The 12385-nt window shown below is 42.3% G+C and overlaps 1 protein-coding gene across 1 annotated transcript in view; it reads right to left on the bottom strand.

The window, feature by feature from the left end:
• Positions 1 to 8588, bottom strand: part of RHOJ (ras homolog family member J) — an 85471-nt gene extending 76883 nt beyond the window's left edge. The window contains exon 1 of the mRNA XM_043556312.1: positions 7685 to 8588. Coding sequence (XP_043412247.1) covers positions 7685 to 7928 — 244 coding nt within the window. The 5' untranslated portion in view covers positions 7929 to 8588. The remainder of the gene's footprint in view (positions 1 to 7684) is intronic.
• Positions 8589 to 12385: the final 3797 nt, after the last annotated feature.

Here is a 12385-nt window from a genome sequence, read left to right as displayed (position 1 = left end):
AGCTATTCCAGAAATAAAATACCGTTTACCTGAAGCCCAACCTCAATGGGCAGGTAGGTAGTAAAATTTATGAAGGGTTTCCTAGCCTGGAAGTGAGGGGAGTGAGGCCAGGCTATGTAGAACGAAATGTCTTGGTCACAGGGAGCCTGTCTGCTGAAGCCTGGACTGGTCTCCCTCCTTGGCTTGTTGCCAGCTAAAACTGGAATGCGGAGGGCTGGGAATGGCAGATGTGGTGTCCAATGCTGAGGGCATGGTTTTTCTTGGGTCACAGAAACTTAATTTTCTTTATCCCTTTTCTATCTTTTCTTATGCCAAAGAGCATGCGGCTCATAATTGACCATCTCTGCAGCATGCTTTGCCTTTCGGAGTGTAATTTGCACCCTTGAAGCCTCTGAATGTGCTTGCTTTCATAAGCATCTCAGTGTAGACTGCGGGAGGAACTGTCTGTATAATTCCTGCCACTGCGCCTTTGGTGTGGCCTCCAAGGGTCCAGAAAAAGCATCAGCTATACATTACACCACCTCAAAAAAAGACCTTGGGGGGTTGGATATCTATAAGACTTTGTGGGGGTTTTTCCTACATTTATTTATTTATGTTGACAGAGAGGGAGACAGCACAAGTGAGCACAAGTGGGGGCAGAGAGAGAGAGAGAGAGAGAGAATCCCAGGCAGACTCTGTGCTGTCAGTGCAGAAACAAGCTTGGGGCTCAATCTCAGGAACTGTGAGATCATAACCTGAGCCGAAAGCAAGAGTCGGCTGCTCAACTGACTTAGCCACCCAGGCGCCCCAAGACTTCATGTTTTTGAGCATCACTGCATTTAGAAGGAACAGAGTGAGTGATTCCACTGGTCCATTCATGTCTCCTCTTACACAAACTTCTTTTATATTTTCGTCTAAGGTTAAAATCCTGGTAATTCATTTCATAGTCCCATGAGAGTTGTTTCAGGCTTCCTTTTGGCTTACAGAGAATGAATCTCATCCGTTCTCTAGAGACTCTCAGGTGTCTTCAGAAAAAACAAAAGAGAAACTCCTGAGTAAACATTCACAAATGGGCAGAACTATGTCACAAACCTTTATAGGCCTGGGGCTTTGCTTTCATTCACTTTCTATTATTTTATGTTATTCCTTCCTGCCCCTCTGTGGATTGGACATAGCTTCCCCTCTTGATCTGGCTATTAAGGCCAGGTGGTGATTGAGTCTATCTTGGACTGATCACCATTTAATTTGTGGAAAAATTAGACTGGACTTCCAGCTCTCTGTGAAAACAACTTTCTTTTACATCTTACTCAGCTGATAGAGCAATGAGATTTTCCCTTCTTTCCATAAATCATGTTAATTTCCTGCATAGGTGCCTGGATTTGGAAATAGTGACTTCAAAAATGAGTCTTGAAACACAGGTAGTTTTTGACAAACTCTAGGAGGGGTGGGCGACAGAAGAAAGAGCCACAGACAAAATCAATTCTAAGCCAGAGGATGATGGAAATGGTGAATGAGGTACACCGTGCACAGGCTTCAACCCGATCAGGCTTATCTGACACACCCATGTAGATAAACATACAAACCATGGACATAATCTAACTCAACATACAATCTAACTAAATGCAAAATGGAGGTGTTATCCCAATGTCATATGTTATGTGAAACATCCCTTGATAATGATTTACCAGTGAGGGCGGGGGGGGGGGGGGGGGGGGGAGGGGGGGAGGGGAGGGAGGGTGCGGTCTGTTGCAAAACTCAAAGTTCAAGATAAGATAAAGATATGAGGGAAGAAGAAATGTGATTGTTCCATGGTGAGCTGTGAAAGCTCTCAATGTTGTTAGGAATTCTTGAGTCATCCTAGAAGGGAGTAGGAAGCAAGGCCCAGAGATGTTTCTCAGGCTCACTTGTAGAAAGTATGAGTGGTCCTACCTACCTTCATCCCACTGCTCCCAGTTTTTAGTCCTAGCCCTTAGTCGAACTTGGGGTTACTCTGAAACATGTTCTGTATATAAGAACTATAAGTCTTGGAGGGAGCCACCCAAAATTTATGTAGGCTTTTAACTATAAGGCATATGGAACAATTTTCAGCTCATCTGCTTCCAAATGAAATGTACACATTGCAGAGTTACATTATTCAACAGCTGTGACAATGGCCACTTAGGTCAAGAAAACTCAACGCTATGTTACAATTCCAGTAGAGATAAAATGATACTTAAAGTGTGAACAAAATAGTTCAAAAATAGAATAAATGTAATTAATTTCCAAACACGTTCATTCCTAAAGATCGTACAAGCAGTTTATTCGTTTATTCAGCCACGTTTCAATGGGCCAGAAATTACCTAGGCACTGGAGGGACAAAGATGACTAAGACATACTAATTCACTTATGCAATAACTATCTATTGAGAATCTACTGTATGTTGGGCTCTGCTTTAAAAGCTGGAGACAGAGCAGTGAACAAGACAAAGTCCTTGCCCTCATGGAGTTTACATTCCAGTGTGGGATAAAAACGGCAACCAAATAAATGTAAGGGTGATGCCAGGTGGTGTGAAATGTTATGAATAAAGATGTAGCAGGATAATTGGTTAAAGAGCGACTGTGTGTGTGTGTGTGTGTGTGTGTATGTTTGTGTGTGAATGTGTTCAATAATGTGGTCAATTGAAGCTGAAGAGGATCTGGGGGAATAGTGTTAGGCTGGGGGAAGAGCAAGTGTGAGGTCTTTAAGGAAAGTGGGATATTGGTGTGTTTGAGGGATGCCAAGATGGCTAGTGTGGCTAGAGCAGAAATACTGAAGAGGAGAGTGTGGCGGTAACAGGGACCAAGTCATGGAGTGCCTTGTAGACCATGATAACTGATGGGGTCTGAGTGTGAAGGGATTGGAGGATTTGGGCCATGGATAGCCCCCGTTCCGGCTGTATGGGGAACCAACGAGAGGAGGGCAAGTTTGGAAGCAGGGAAGTGAGAGGTGAGCACACTAGCTTAGATGAGAAATGAGGTGAGTTGGACAAGAGTGAAGCAATGTAGGTGGCGAGAATTGATGGCGCTTGAGATGTATTTTGAATGTTGCGCTGATTGGCAGTAGTAACAAAGTAATAACAGTAGTAACAGGGTAATAACAAACGGTTTGAATGGAGAGGGTGGGGGGTATTGTCATAGGATGAAAGGAGTCAAGTGTAATACCAAAGTTTTTGTTCTAAGCAACTGGGTGGAAGGTAGTGGTCGTGTACTTGCACGGGGAAGACTAAGGGAGAAATAGATGGGAGGAGTTAAAGAATTTTGTTTTAACAGTTTGAGAAATTAGATGTTATTGTATATTCAAATGGGCAGCTGGATATATAAATCTGAGTCTCAGGGCCAGAGATATAAACTGGGGAGTCGGTGGCATATAAATAATATTCAAAGCCATGAGACTGGATACAACCAACTTAGGCATGAGCAAAATAGGGAAGGGAACTGAGGGACCAAACACTGAGGTGTGCCAACATATAATGGGGGGGAGGAGATGGGGCAGGCGGCAGAGGAGATGGACAGAGATTTGCCAAGTGAGGGGAATAAAAGCCAGGAGAACCTGTTATCCCAGAAACCAAGCAGAGAGATAGTAATTAGCCATAAAAAAAAGCCTCCAAGCCATCCAGTAGATGATGACTGAGAACTGACCGTGGGATTTGGCAAGACACTACTCTGTCTCAGGAGCTCAGAGCACGGTGGAAGTGGGAAACACAAGGAAACAGACAAATTGCTCTACATGGTTGAAGTCGTTCGTCTTCTACAAAGTAAACACATTTCTGGAGATAGGTTGAAGATGGAACAAGGAGCTCTCCTTATGCAGTCAAGAAAAGATGCCTGGAGGAGACGTACATTTGGGTGGAGGGAAAATAACTAAGATTCAGAAGACGTAAAAAAAATTTTTTTTTTCTATCTGGTTGTTAACTTTTTTCATAAGGACTCATGCAAAACTGAGATTTCCCCTCCCAATTTAATATCCCGCTACTATTACTCCATGCATATTTGTCAAGTATCAATACATGTGATAACTGTATTATAAGACAACACATGCATTTATCACATCCTACTCCACTTGACGAATACCACTAGAATTATAGTTTTCTTTGTTGGAGTCTTTACCTCTTAGTTACATTTTAATTTCCTTTCATAACTGTGTGCAAGTGTAGAAAACTTATTCTTTCTTTTTTTTTTTTTAATAACTTTATTTATTTTTGAGACAGAGAGAGACAGAGCATGAGCAGGGGAGGGGCAGAGAGAGAGGGAGACACAGAATCCAAAGCAGGCTCCATAGCTCGGAGCCTATCAGCACAGAGCTTGATGCGGGGCTCGAACTCACAGATTATGAGATCATGACTTGAGCTGAAGACGGACGCTCAACCGACTGAGTCACCCAGGTGCCCCGAGAACTTATTCTTAATAATAGTAGCTTCTAGGTACCTAACACTTATCATGTGTGAAGCACTGTTCTAAGAACTTCGCATGTATTATTTATTTTGCCTCACCAACACTCCTAATGCCTTTATGGTCCTTTTTTTGTCCATTTGTGATAATTAAGGCACAGAAAGGTTAAATAACTTGTTCAAGGCCACACCCCAATGGCAGTGCCAGTGTTGGAAGTGGGCTGTCTGGCTTCAACGCCCGCCATCCTGAGTGGTATGCTTCATACCCTTCTTGTTATATCTCCACTTTCCTGGGATGGGCCACTGTTATGGAAAAATCTTCAAGGGACAGGCTCTCTTTGACTTGAACTGCGTTTTTCTTCTCTTTACTTTTTTTTTGTTTTTTAAGTTTATTTATTTTGAGAGAGCGAGAGAGACAGAGAGAGAGAGGGAGAGAGAGAGAGAGAGAACGCACATGAACAGGGAAGGGGCAGAGAGGCAGGGAGAGACAGAGAGAAAGAATCCCAATCAGGCTCTGCACTGGCACATGGGACTTGAACTTACCAACCCTAAGATCATGACCTGAGCCGAAATCAAGAGTTGGACGCTTAACCAGCTAAGCCACCCAGGTGTCCCTTAAACTGCAGTATTTTAAAGACTCGGTAATTCAGTTGCTGCTTGTCCTTTCAGAATGGGCCAGTAGGACCCAGGGACAGGGTCCTGGATGCTTTTCCACATGGGGAAGACAGCACTAGTTCTTTGACAATTGACTGAAGGTTTTCATGTAACTGCATAAGGATTTACATTCAATTAGCTCATATATGGGAAGGGCAGTGGTAAAAGGAGTGTGTCTTTATGATGGGGAAGACTTCTTTATGAATGGAAATGTTCACTTCATTGTGACCCTAGATGTATGAGGCTCATGTCTTCATTTCCTTTATAACCTAACTGAAAGCCTGTGAGATGATTGTGTACCTAGAAAGGTACAGAGTGTAAATCAAAGTAACAGTGTTTGGGAATGTCTACTACGTGCAAAGTATGGCTTTGGGTAAAGTGACCGTGATTTCCTGAGAGGTGAAATCATAGAGTAGCCAAAATCTTTAAGATGCTTTGATGTTCAACTGGGTGTTATACACAGGGGGATGAGTCACTGGAATCTACTCCTGAAATCATTGTTGCACTATATGCTAACTAACTTGGATGTAAATTAAAAAAAAAGAAAAAAGATGCTTTGATGCTCACATAGCAGTAAGTATATACACAATTGAAATATAAAATAACTTGGTCCTAGTGGAAACTGGTGGTAGTTCAGCCTTTGCTTGATCTCTAATATTTTTTTTATAAATTGACTTTATCTCTAAAGTTGGTTTTGTCTTCTCTCTTCCTTATACTGGACTGATAATTAGTTCAACCAATAGATGGGGATCAGGATGCATCATTTTCAAAAGCACTTTAGCCTCTCCCTTTAGTATATTTGGGGCCCTTCCTTTGATCTAAAAGTTGTTGAAATTAGGTACCAGCCAGTTTTTCTTTCCTGGCAGAAAGAGGGTGTCGAATAAAAAAAACCTTTGCTAAGAAGTTCACATCTTAGTAACTTACTTAAGTCCCAGACCTCTTAATTTTACTAGTTTCTTTTTTCTCCGCATAAAAGTTTTCCTGTTCTCTTTATTCTGTTCTCATTAAAGTGTTCTTCTCTTGGCATAGTCATATTTTCAGAAAAACTTAAGGGAATCAGCATGAAAATTTGCTCTTAATTTTTACAAATATAGAAAAACCTTCTGGGAAGTGGATACTATTTTCACTGTGATTCTCTCTCTATCTGCTATGTAGTATTGTCATAAATCATGTAAATATAGGCGAAGGGTGGGACTTAGGTGATTGTTTAGCTGTGGAAAAGAAGCTACTTCCTCTAGAAAGAGGATTCCAAATGGCCACATAGCAAAGCCAACATTCACACAGGTTTCCTGTGTCACTTCCCCCCTGCTGAACCTGACCCAAAGCCAAGGTGAAGGAAGGGAAATTTTCCTCTTGTGAAATCTCAAATCTTTGATAACTCACCAACCTGATCACTCTGTTGAAAAAAGTTGTAAAATTAGACTACTGTAAACTTGAAGAATTTCATGAACTTGCTTTTGAGAAACAATAAGATTTGTTTTGGAAATTAAGAGAAAAAGAAAACAGAAAAATTGAGATCAGTTATCACATTGACAAATACACCTACAGACTTTAGAACATTAAAAAAACAAAACAAAACACCAAACAGTTAAGTTGTGGCTACAGTATTTTAACTGTCATGCCTTCAAATATTTTGTGTCCGATTTGATCCTTTCTGGATATACTTTAAAATGATTCAAATTTTATTTGTATCTTCATTTTTACTTTAAAAACATATTCATTAAAGATGTTTCTTTTAATTCAAGATACAGATTGCCTAATAGATATTTAAAATCTTTTAATACTCCCCCCATCTATAACCCTAGGAACATAAAAGTATAATAGTACATCACCAAATGAATTCATTAGAAAAATGTGTGTTCTAATGTTTGTTAATCTTACCATTTCATTTATGAAATGGCATGAGGTAAACATATGAAAAGTGGCAAAAATACCTCTCTCACCAGTTGTGTGGTTAGTGGTAACTTTCTTTTTTCAATCAAATCGGACACAAAACATTTTAAGGCATGACAGTTAAAATACTGTAGCCACAACTTCATCGGTTTTGTTTTTGTTTTTGAATGTTCTAAAGTTTGTAGGTGTACTTGTCAGTGTGCTAACTGATCTCAATTTTTCCATTTTCTTACTTTTTCTCTTAATTTCCAAAACAAATCTTGTTTCTCAAAAGCAAGTTCATGAAATTCTTCAAGTTTACAGTAGCCTACGTTTTTCTTTTCTTTCTTTCTTTCTTTCTTTCTTTCTTTCTTTCTTTCTTTCTTTCTTTTTTTGGTGAAAAAGTTGTGTTGCGATTGCACTACATTTTAGAACGTTCACATAACAAGTTATTAACTCTTCAGGCCAACGTTGAGTAAGATCTCCCGCCCCAAAGCCTGGAGGAGCAGTTCAGGGTTAGTTTCCCAGTGTTGCTCATTTGATTGAAGTGGGGGGGGGGTAAAGTTTTGGATACGAAGGGATGCACAAAGTGTCCTAAGAGTTGCAGCAAAGCCCTCGGCCGTGGGTTCCGCCCCGCTGTGGGGCCACCGCCGGGCCCGCGCCCATCAGTGCCCCTGGAAATCAAGCAGGCCCCTCTGCGGTTGGGGTGTCGCCGCCCGCATCTTCCCCGCGTGTGCAGGGACAGGCTCCCCACCCCCCCACCCCTCCTCTTACCTGCATAGTGGTCGAACACAGTGGGCACATATTCCTCTGGGAAGGCGTCGTTGGCGTAGCTCATGAGCAGGCAGGTCTTCCCCACGGCGCCGTCGCCCACCACCACGCACTTCAACATCTTCTTCTCCTCCGTGCTCCTGCAGCCGCAGCCGCTGTCATCTCCCTCCTCGCAGTTCATCCTGGCGGCTCCAGCTGCTGTGACCCTGCAGCTGCTGTTCCTTCTCCTGCCTCTCCCAGAGCCCATGGAGCGCGGGAAGCGAGTGGCAGGCTCCAGATCACGCTGCCTTCCTTAGGTTGCCTTGGATTCCACAGACCTGTCCCAGGCGGCCGGCACCTGCCCTCGTGCTTACCATACTGGCCAAGAAAGGTGGCGCACGTTGGGGAGAACGATTAAAAGCACGTGTCCCCTTTCCCTACAGTTTGAGTTAAGAAACCCTCATTTTCTCTGAATTCTAGGGGCTTCCTGGCAGTCTAGAAATTTCAACAGCCCGAGGGTTTCGCTGTGCTCTTCCAGACGGCTTCAGTTCTGCTAATCTACCCCCCCCACCCCCCTTTCCACTTTACATCTAACATGGAGGAAAGCTGGGCTTTTTAATGGAGTTTTCCCCTTGCTTCCTCCAGCTTGCGGAGTATCAGGAAATCATGGGTTTCCTGCTGCATTCCATATTAGGCTCAGTGGGCTGGGGAAGGCTGCAACAATGGGAGCTCTGTGTGTGTGTGTTTGTACTTGCGGGGAACGCGGCCAGGGCATGGAGCGGGGAAAACACTAGGGGTCCCACTGCAGACTCAAGCTGTCAGACTTCCTGTTTCATCTGCTGCTGGGGAGGCTGTTTGCCTGGGGCTGGCTGGGAAGAAGCTGACGAAAGATGGAAACTGGAGAGCGCTGTCTGCCACAGAAACAGAGGGAATGGTTTAAGTGAGCAGAGAGAACCACACCAGCCGTTGTGGGATAACATATGACATCATCCCTCACTGAGTCACCAGTGAAAAGCTCTGCAAATTAAAAATGGACAGTTCTTCACGTACCTACAGGAGAAACCTCAAACATTTCATCCCGGCGACAGAGAAGAAAACCTTCCAGAAGTGCATTGTTTCAGAGGGAAACCTTCTTATGGATCATAGCTATGATGTGTGCGATCAGGTTTATGAGCTGCCACATTTGAGCACAACGCTCCAGCGGGTATTCCAGACACAGACATCTTTATGGTTGTAGCACCTAAGAAATCAACCAGATGTGAGACGTTTGCATCTTCTTATTAGCGAATAAACACACATGTGCTTGGCTCACACTCTTGGAAACAAGAGTATATGGGAAGGCTTTATTGGTTTGCTTCGGGTCCCCAAATGCTGCTTTTGCTTGGAAGGTTCCCTCTGTGATTTACTCCTTTCCCCTTGGGTCAGCTTGGCTCTCTTCCATTATAAAGGAGCCATTGGCAGCTAATTTATTTGTCTATCGGGTTGCTCAGAATGAAGCCCCTTTGAAGCCCTGTGTTTGATTAATGTACTTGGTCTTAGAGAAGACGTGGAACTCTGCAAATGATTTTGACAAATGGATCAAGTACTTTTTTTTATGGGGGAATTGGTTTCTTTGAGATTCGTGAGCACTTATTTTCAAGCAATTTAGATCATCCAATTGATTTGGGGAGGTTTTTTTGTTATTTTATGGAGGAGATGGGAGAGAAGTCTAATTGGTGGCTAACTATAATATATATAATGTAATAATATATCATATAGAATATGTAGCATTATAGTGTGTGTATATATATATATATATATATAATTTTACATACACATATATATGCTGCAGTGTAACAGATATAGCTGCAAATTTCTTCTGTTTTGGATTATAGTAACATTCACCATAGTGTTCAGGATCCTGATAGTTTTTTCCTAGGCTGTGTTGCCATAACAAACAACTCCCAAACCTCAATTATTTAAAGTAACACGTATATTTCTTGCTCGCATTGTTATCTATTTTGCATATTTTTGTCATGCTCATTCAGGGAGCTAGACTGGTGGAGCAGCCACATTGAGAACATTGATGATCACCTTGGCAGAGGAAGAAATTAATGTGGTCAAGTGGCATTGGCTCCTAAAACTTCCTTCTCAAGGTGACATTTCTGCTCGCATTTGTTGACCAAAGCAAGTCACGTACCCTTGCTAGGTTCAACAGGGTCAGAAGTATAATCCTACCATGTGCCAGGAAGGAGGGAGCCAAATACTGGTGAACAGCCTGAATGAAGAGTTTAGAGGTAGTTTTAGGTAAGAGAGATAGTTTAGTTGGTTGAGGTTATGCTAGCAGCACGAAAGCTGGATTCTTTGTGTTGAGTGTTGTGCGGGAGCATTTGAAGGCACCTGTGACTGCATGTGATTTATATAATTTTATTTTCATTGTTCTACTGGAAACATCTGGCATATGGGATAATAAAAGGGCAACTTGAAAACTTACGTTTTTCTTCCAGAAAAAAGCCCTCAAGTGTGAGGGTGGCCTCCAAACGAATCTATGCAGGTAAAGGAGTGATTGACAGTGTTAAGAACCCCAAACTGAAGATGAACAAGGCCACTTGAGCACACACTGTGCTGATGTGTGTTTGGCAGAACTTTGAAGGGGTTCTGACTTTGACCTCGTCCCTGAGATCAGGCAGTAAATATGGCATGGAGTAAATATTCCCTTCAAATATGGAGTTCTCGAACAACGGCTGCCCAGCCTGCATTCTTACGCTACAGATAGGCCTTGGCCCACTGAACATGTGGCCTAAGAGAAAACTGAGAAGTTGGATTGGGTGAAATTTAGTCACATCTGTGTATAACCTAAACCTTATGCCATCAGACACAGATATTTAACTTCATGCCAATTGCTATGTGACTACAAATTGGGACATTTAAGAGACTGGAAGCTGCCAGTTGTGGTCCTTTATCTCTAACTCAAGGGATGGGTACATCTGTCAGATCCAATTGTATGCAAGGATGGGGCATGGCTATTGAGAATGTTGGCTGTGTTTCTCAAAACAAACTTGTTTCTTCACTGTTTGCTGCTCCCAAATTGAATATTTATTTAAAAAAAATGTTTGAGACATCCTATGGAAAATGGCAAAAAAGTTAAAAATTTACTAGTCTGATGATTATATGGATCACACTGTGCATGTGAGAATAAATCTTTTTAAATATCGGAAGACTGACCTGAGCCAGAGTAACAGAATTTAAAGAAAGAAAAGACAATTTAGCCTCGTTCTTCTAGGGTCCATGAGTCCACAGAACTGTGACCCCTTCCTTGTCCAGGTAGAATGGTCAAGCACATACTTTAATTCCAAAATTTGTAGTTATGAATTTACAAGTGGTATGAAAACCATTTGCTGACACGTTCTCAACCAGATGCCTGTGCTCTAAGGATCTTGGGCCGTTTGAATGATCGAGTGGTGGTTTCGTAGCCATTAATTATTGGTTTACCTCCAGCACCAAGTTCACACAAACTTACCAGTACGTGGTGAAATTTTGTTGGGCGATATTTCCTGCTTTTTCTGAGATCTCAATTCCTTGGCTCCCTCTTGTACTCTGGGCTTTGGCTTCACATGAATTTTCCCAAGTGCCAACAGAGCACTTTTGCCAAAATTTCTGACTCTTCTGATTGCTTTCAGTTTTAGTATGACTTTAATAAAACTGGTCAGAATTTTCTCCCCTGCCTATTTTTTTTTCTTTTGTGCTTGAAACTACAAGTTGCACAGGGAAATAAGGCAATCGGAGCAGATATTCTTTTTTTTTTTTTTTTTTTTTTTTAACATTTATTCACTTTTTGAGAGACAGAGAGTGTGAGTAGGACAGGAGCAGAGAGAGAGGGAGACACAGAATCCGGAGCAGTCTCCAGGCTCTGAACCGATGGCAAAGAGCCTGATGCGGGGCTCGAACTCACAAACTGTGAGATCATGACCTGAGCCAAATGCTTAACCGACTGAGCCATCCAGGCGCCCCTATTGGATCAGATATTCTGATTCTGGATTAGACTCTATGTAGGAGAATGTTTTGACTCCAGTCTCGGCAATGTGAGATGTGCTGTGGTTATGGTGATTCTGAGATGTCCAGCCCAGTCTCCAGTCACCCTCTGGTCCACAGGAAGCCCTCTCTAGGGCTAATGTGGAAATCAGGATTCTAGTGGTGGGCAGGTGGGAGACCGACAGGGGCTGTGTAGTTCTTGGAGTTCTGACCCAAATCTCCCACAGGACCTAACCCTTAACATCAGTTGGAGCACTGCTAAAACTTAACAGATTGTCCTAGGACTGACCTGGACTGGAACAGCTGCTCCCAAGGAAGGTGAGTCATTATTATCAGGAACCCTCAGTAACTGTGCCTTTTTTTTTTTTTTTGTCAGACCACCTGTACTCAGCCTCTGGCTATTGCCCGTTTTATAATCATATATCGTGTGATATGATATCATAATCATTTATCAGCCACATTTTCTTGGATATGATCTTTATAGAGTTCTAGAAATGGCTTCCTTTTTTCTTGCTTGGAGGATTTTTCTTTTTTTGCCAAATCTCTTAATTCTGATAGAAGTAGTTACTTGTGTATCTCAGGCAGGTAGAGACTTCTTTCTGTCCCAGAAGAGGCTGATTTGGCCAGTAATGGTATAGGGGTGTGTGTGTGTGTGTGTGTGTGTGTGTGTGTTCTGTATTTCACTATTGCATACCCTAATTCTGAATACAAAGC

Source organism: Prionailurus bengalensis, chromosome B3 (assembly GCF_016509475.1).
Source record: "Prionailurus bengalensis isolate Pbe53 chromosome B3, Fcat_Pben_1.1_paternal_pri, whole genome shotgun sequence".
Taxonomy (NCBI): domain Eukaryota; kingdom Metazoa; phylum Chordata; class Mammalia; order Carnivora; family Felidae; genus Prionailurus; species Prionailurus bengalensis.
The sequence above is the reverse complement of the archived record's forward strand: the minus strand, read 5'-3'. Positions and strand labels throughout refer to the sequence as shown.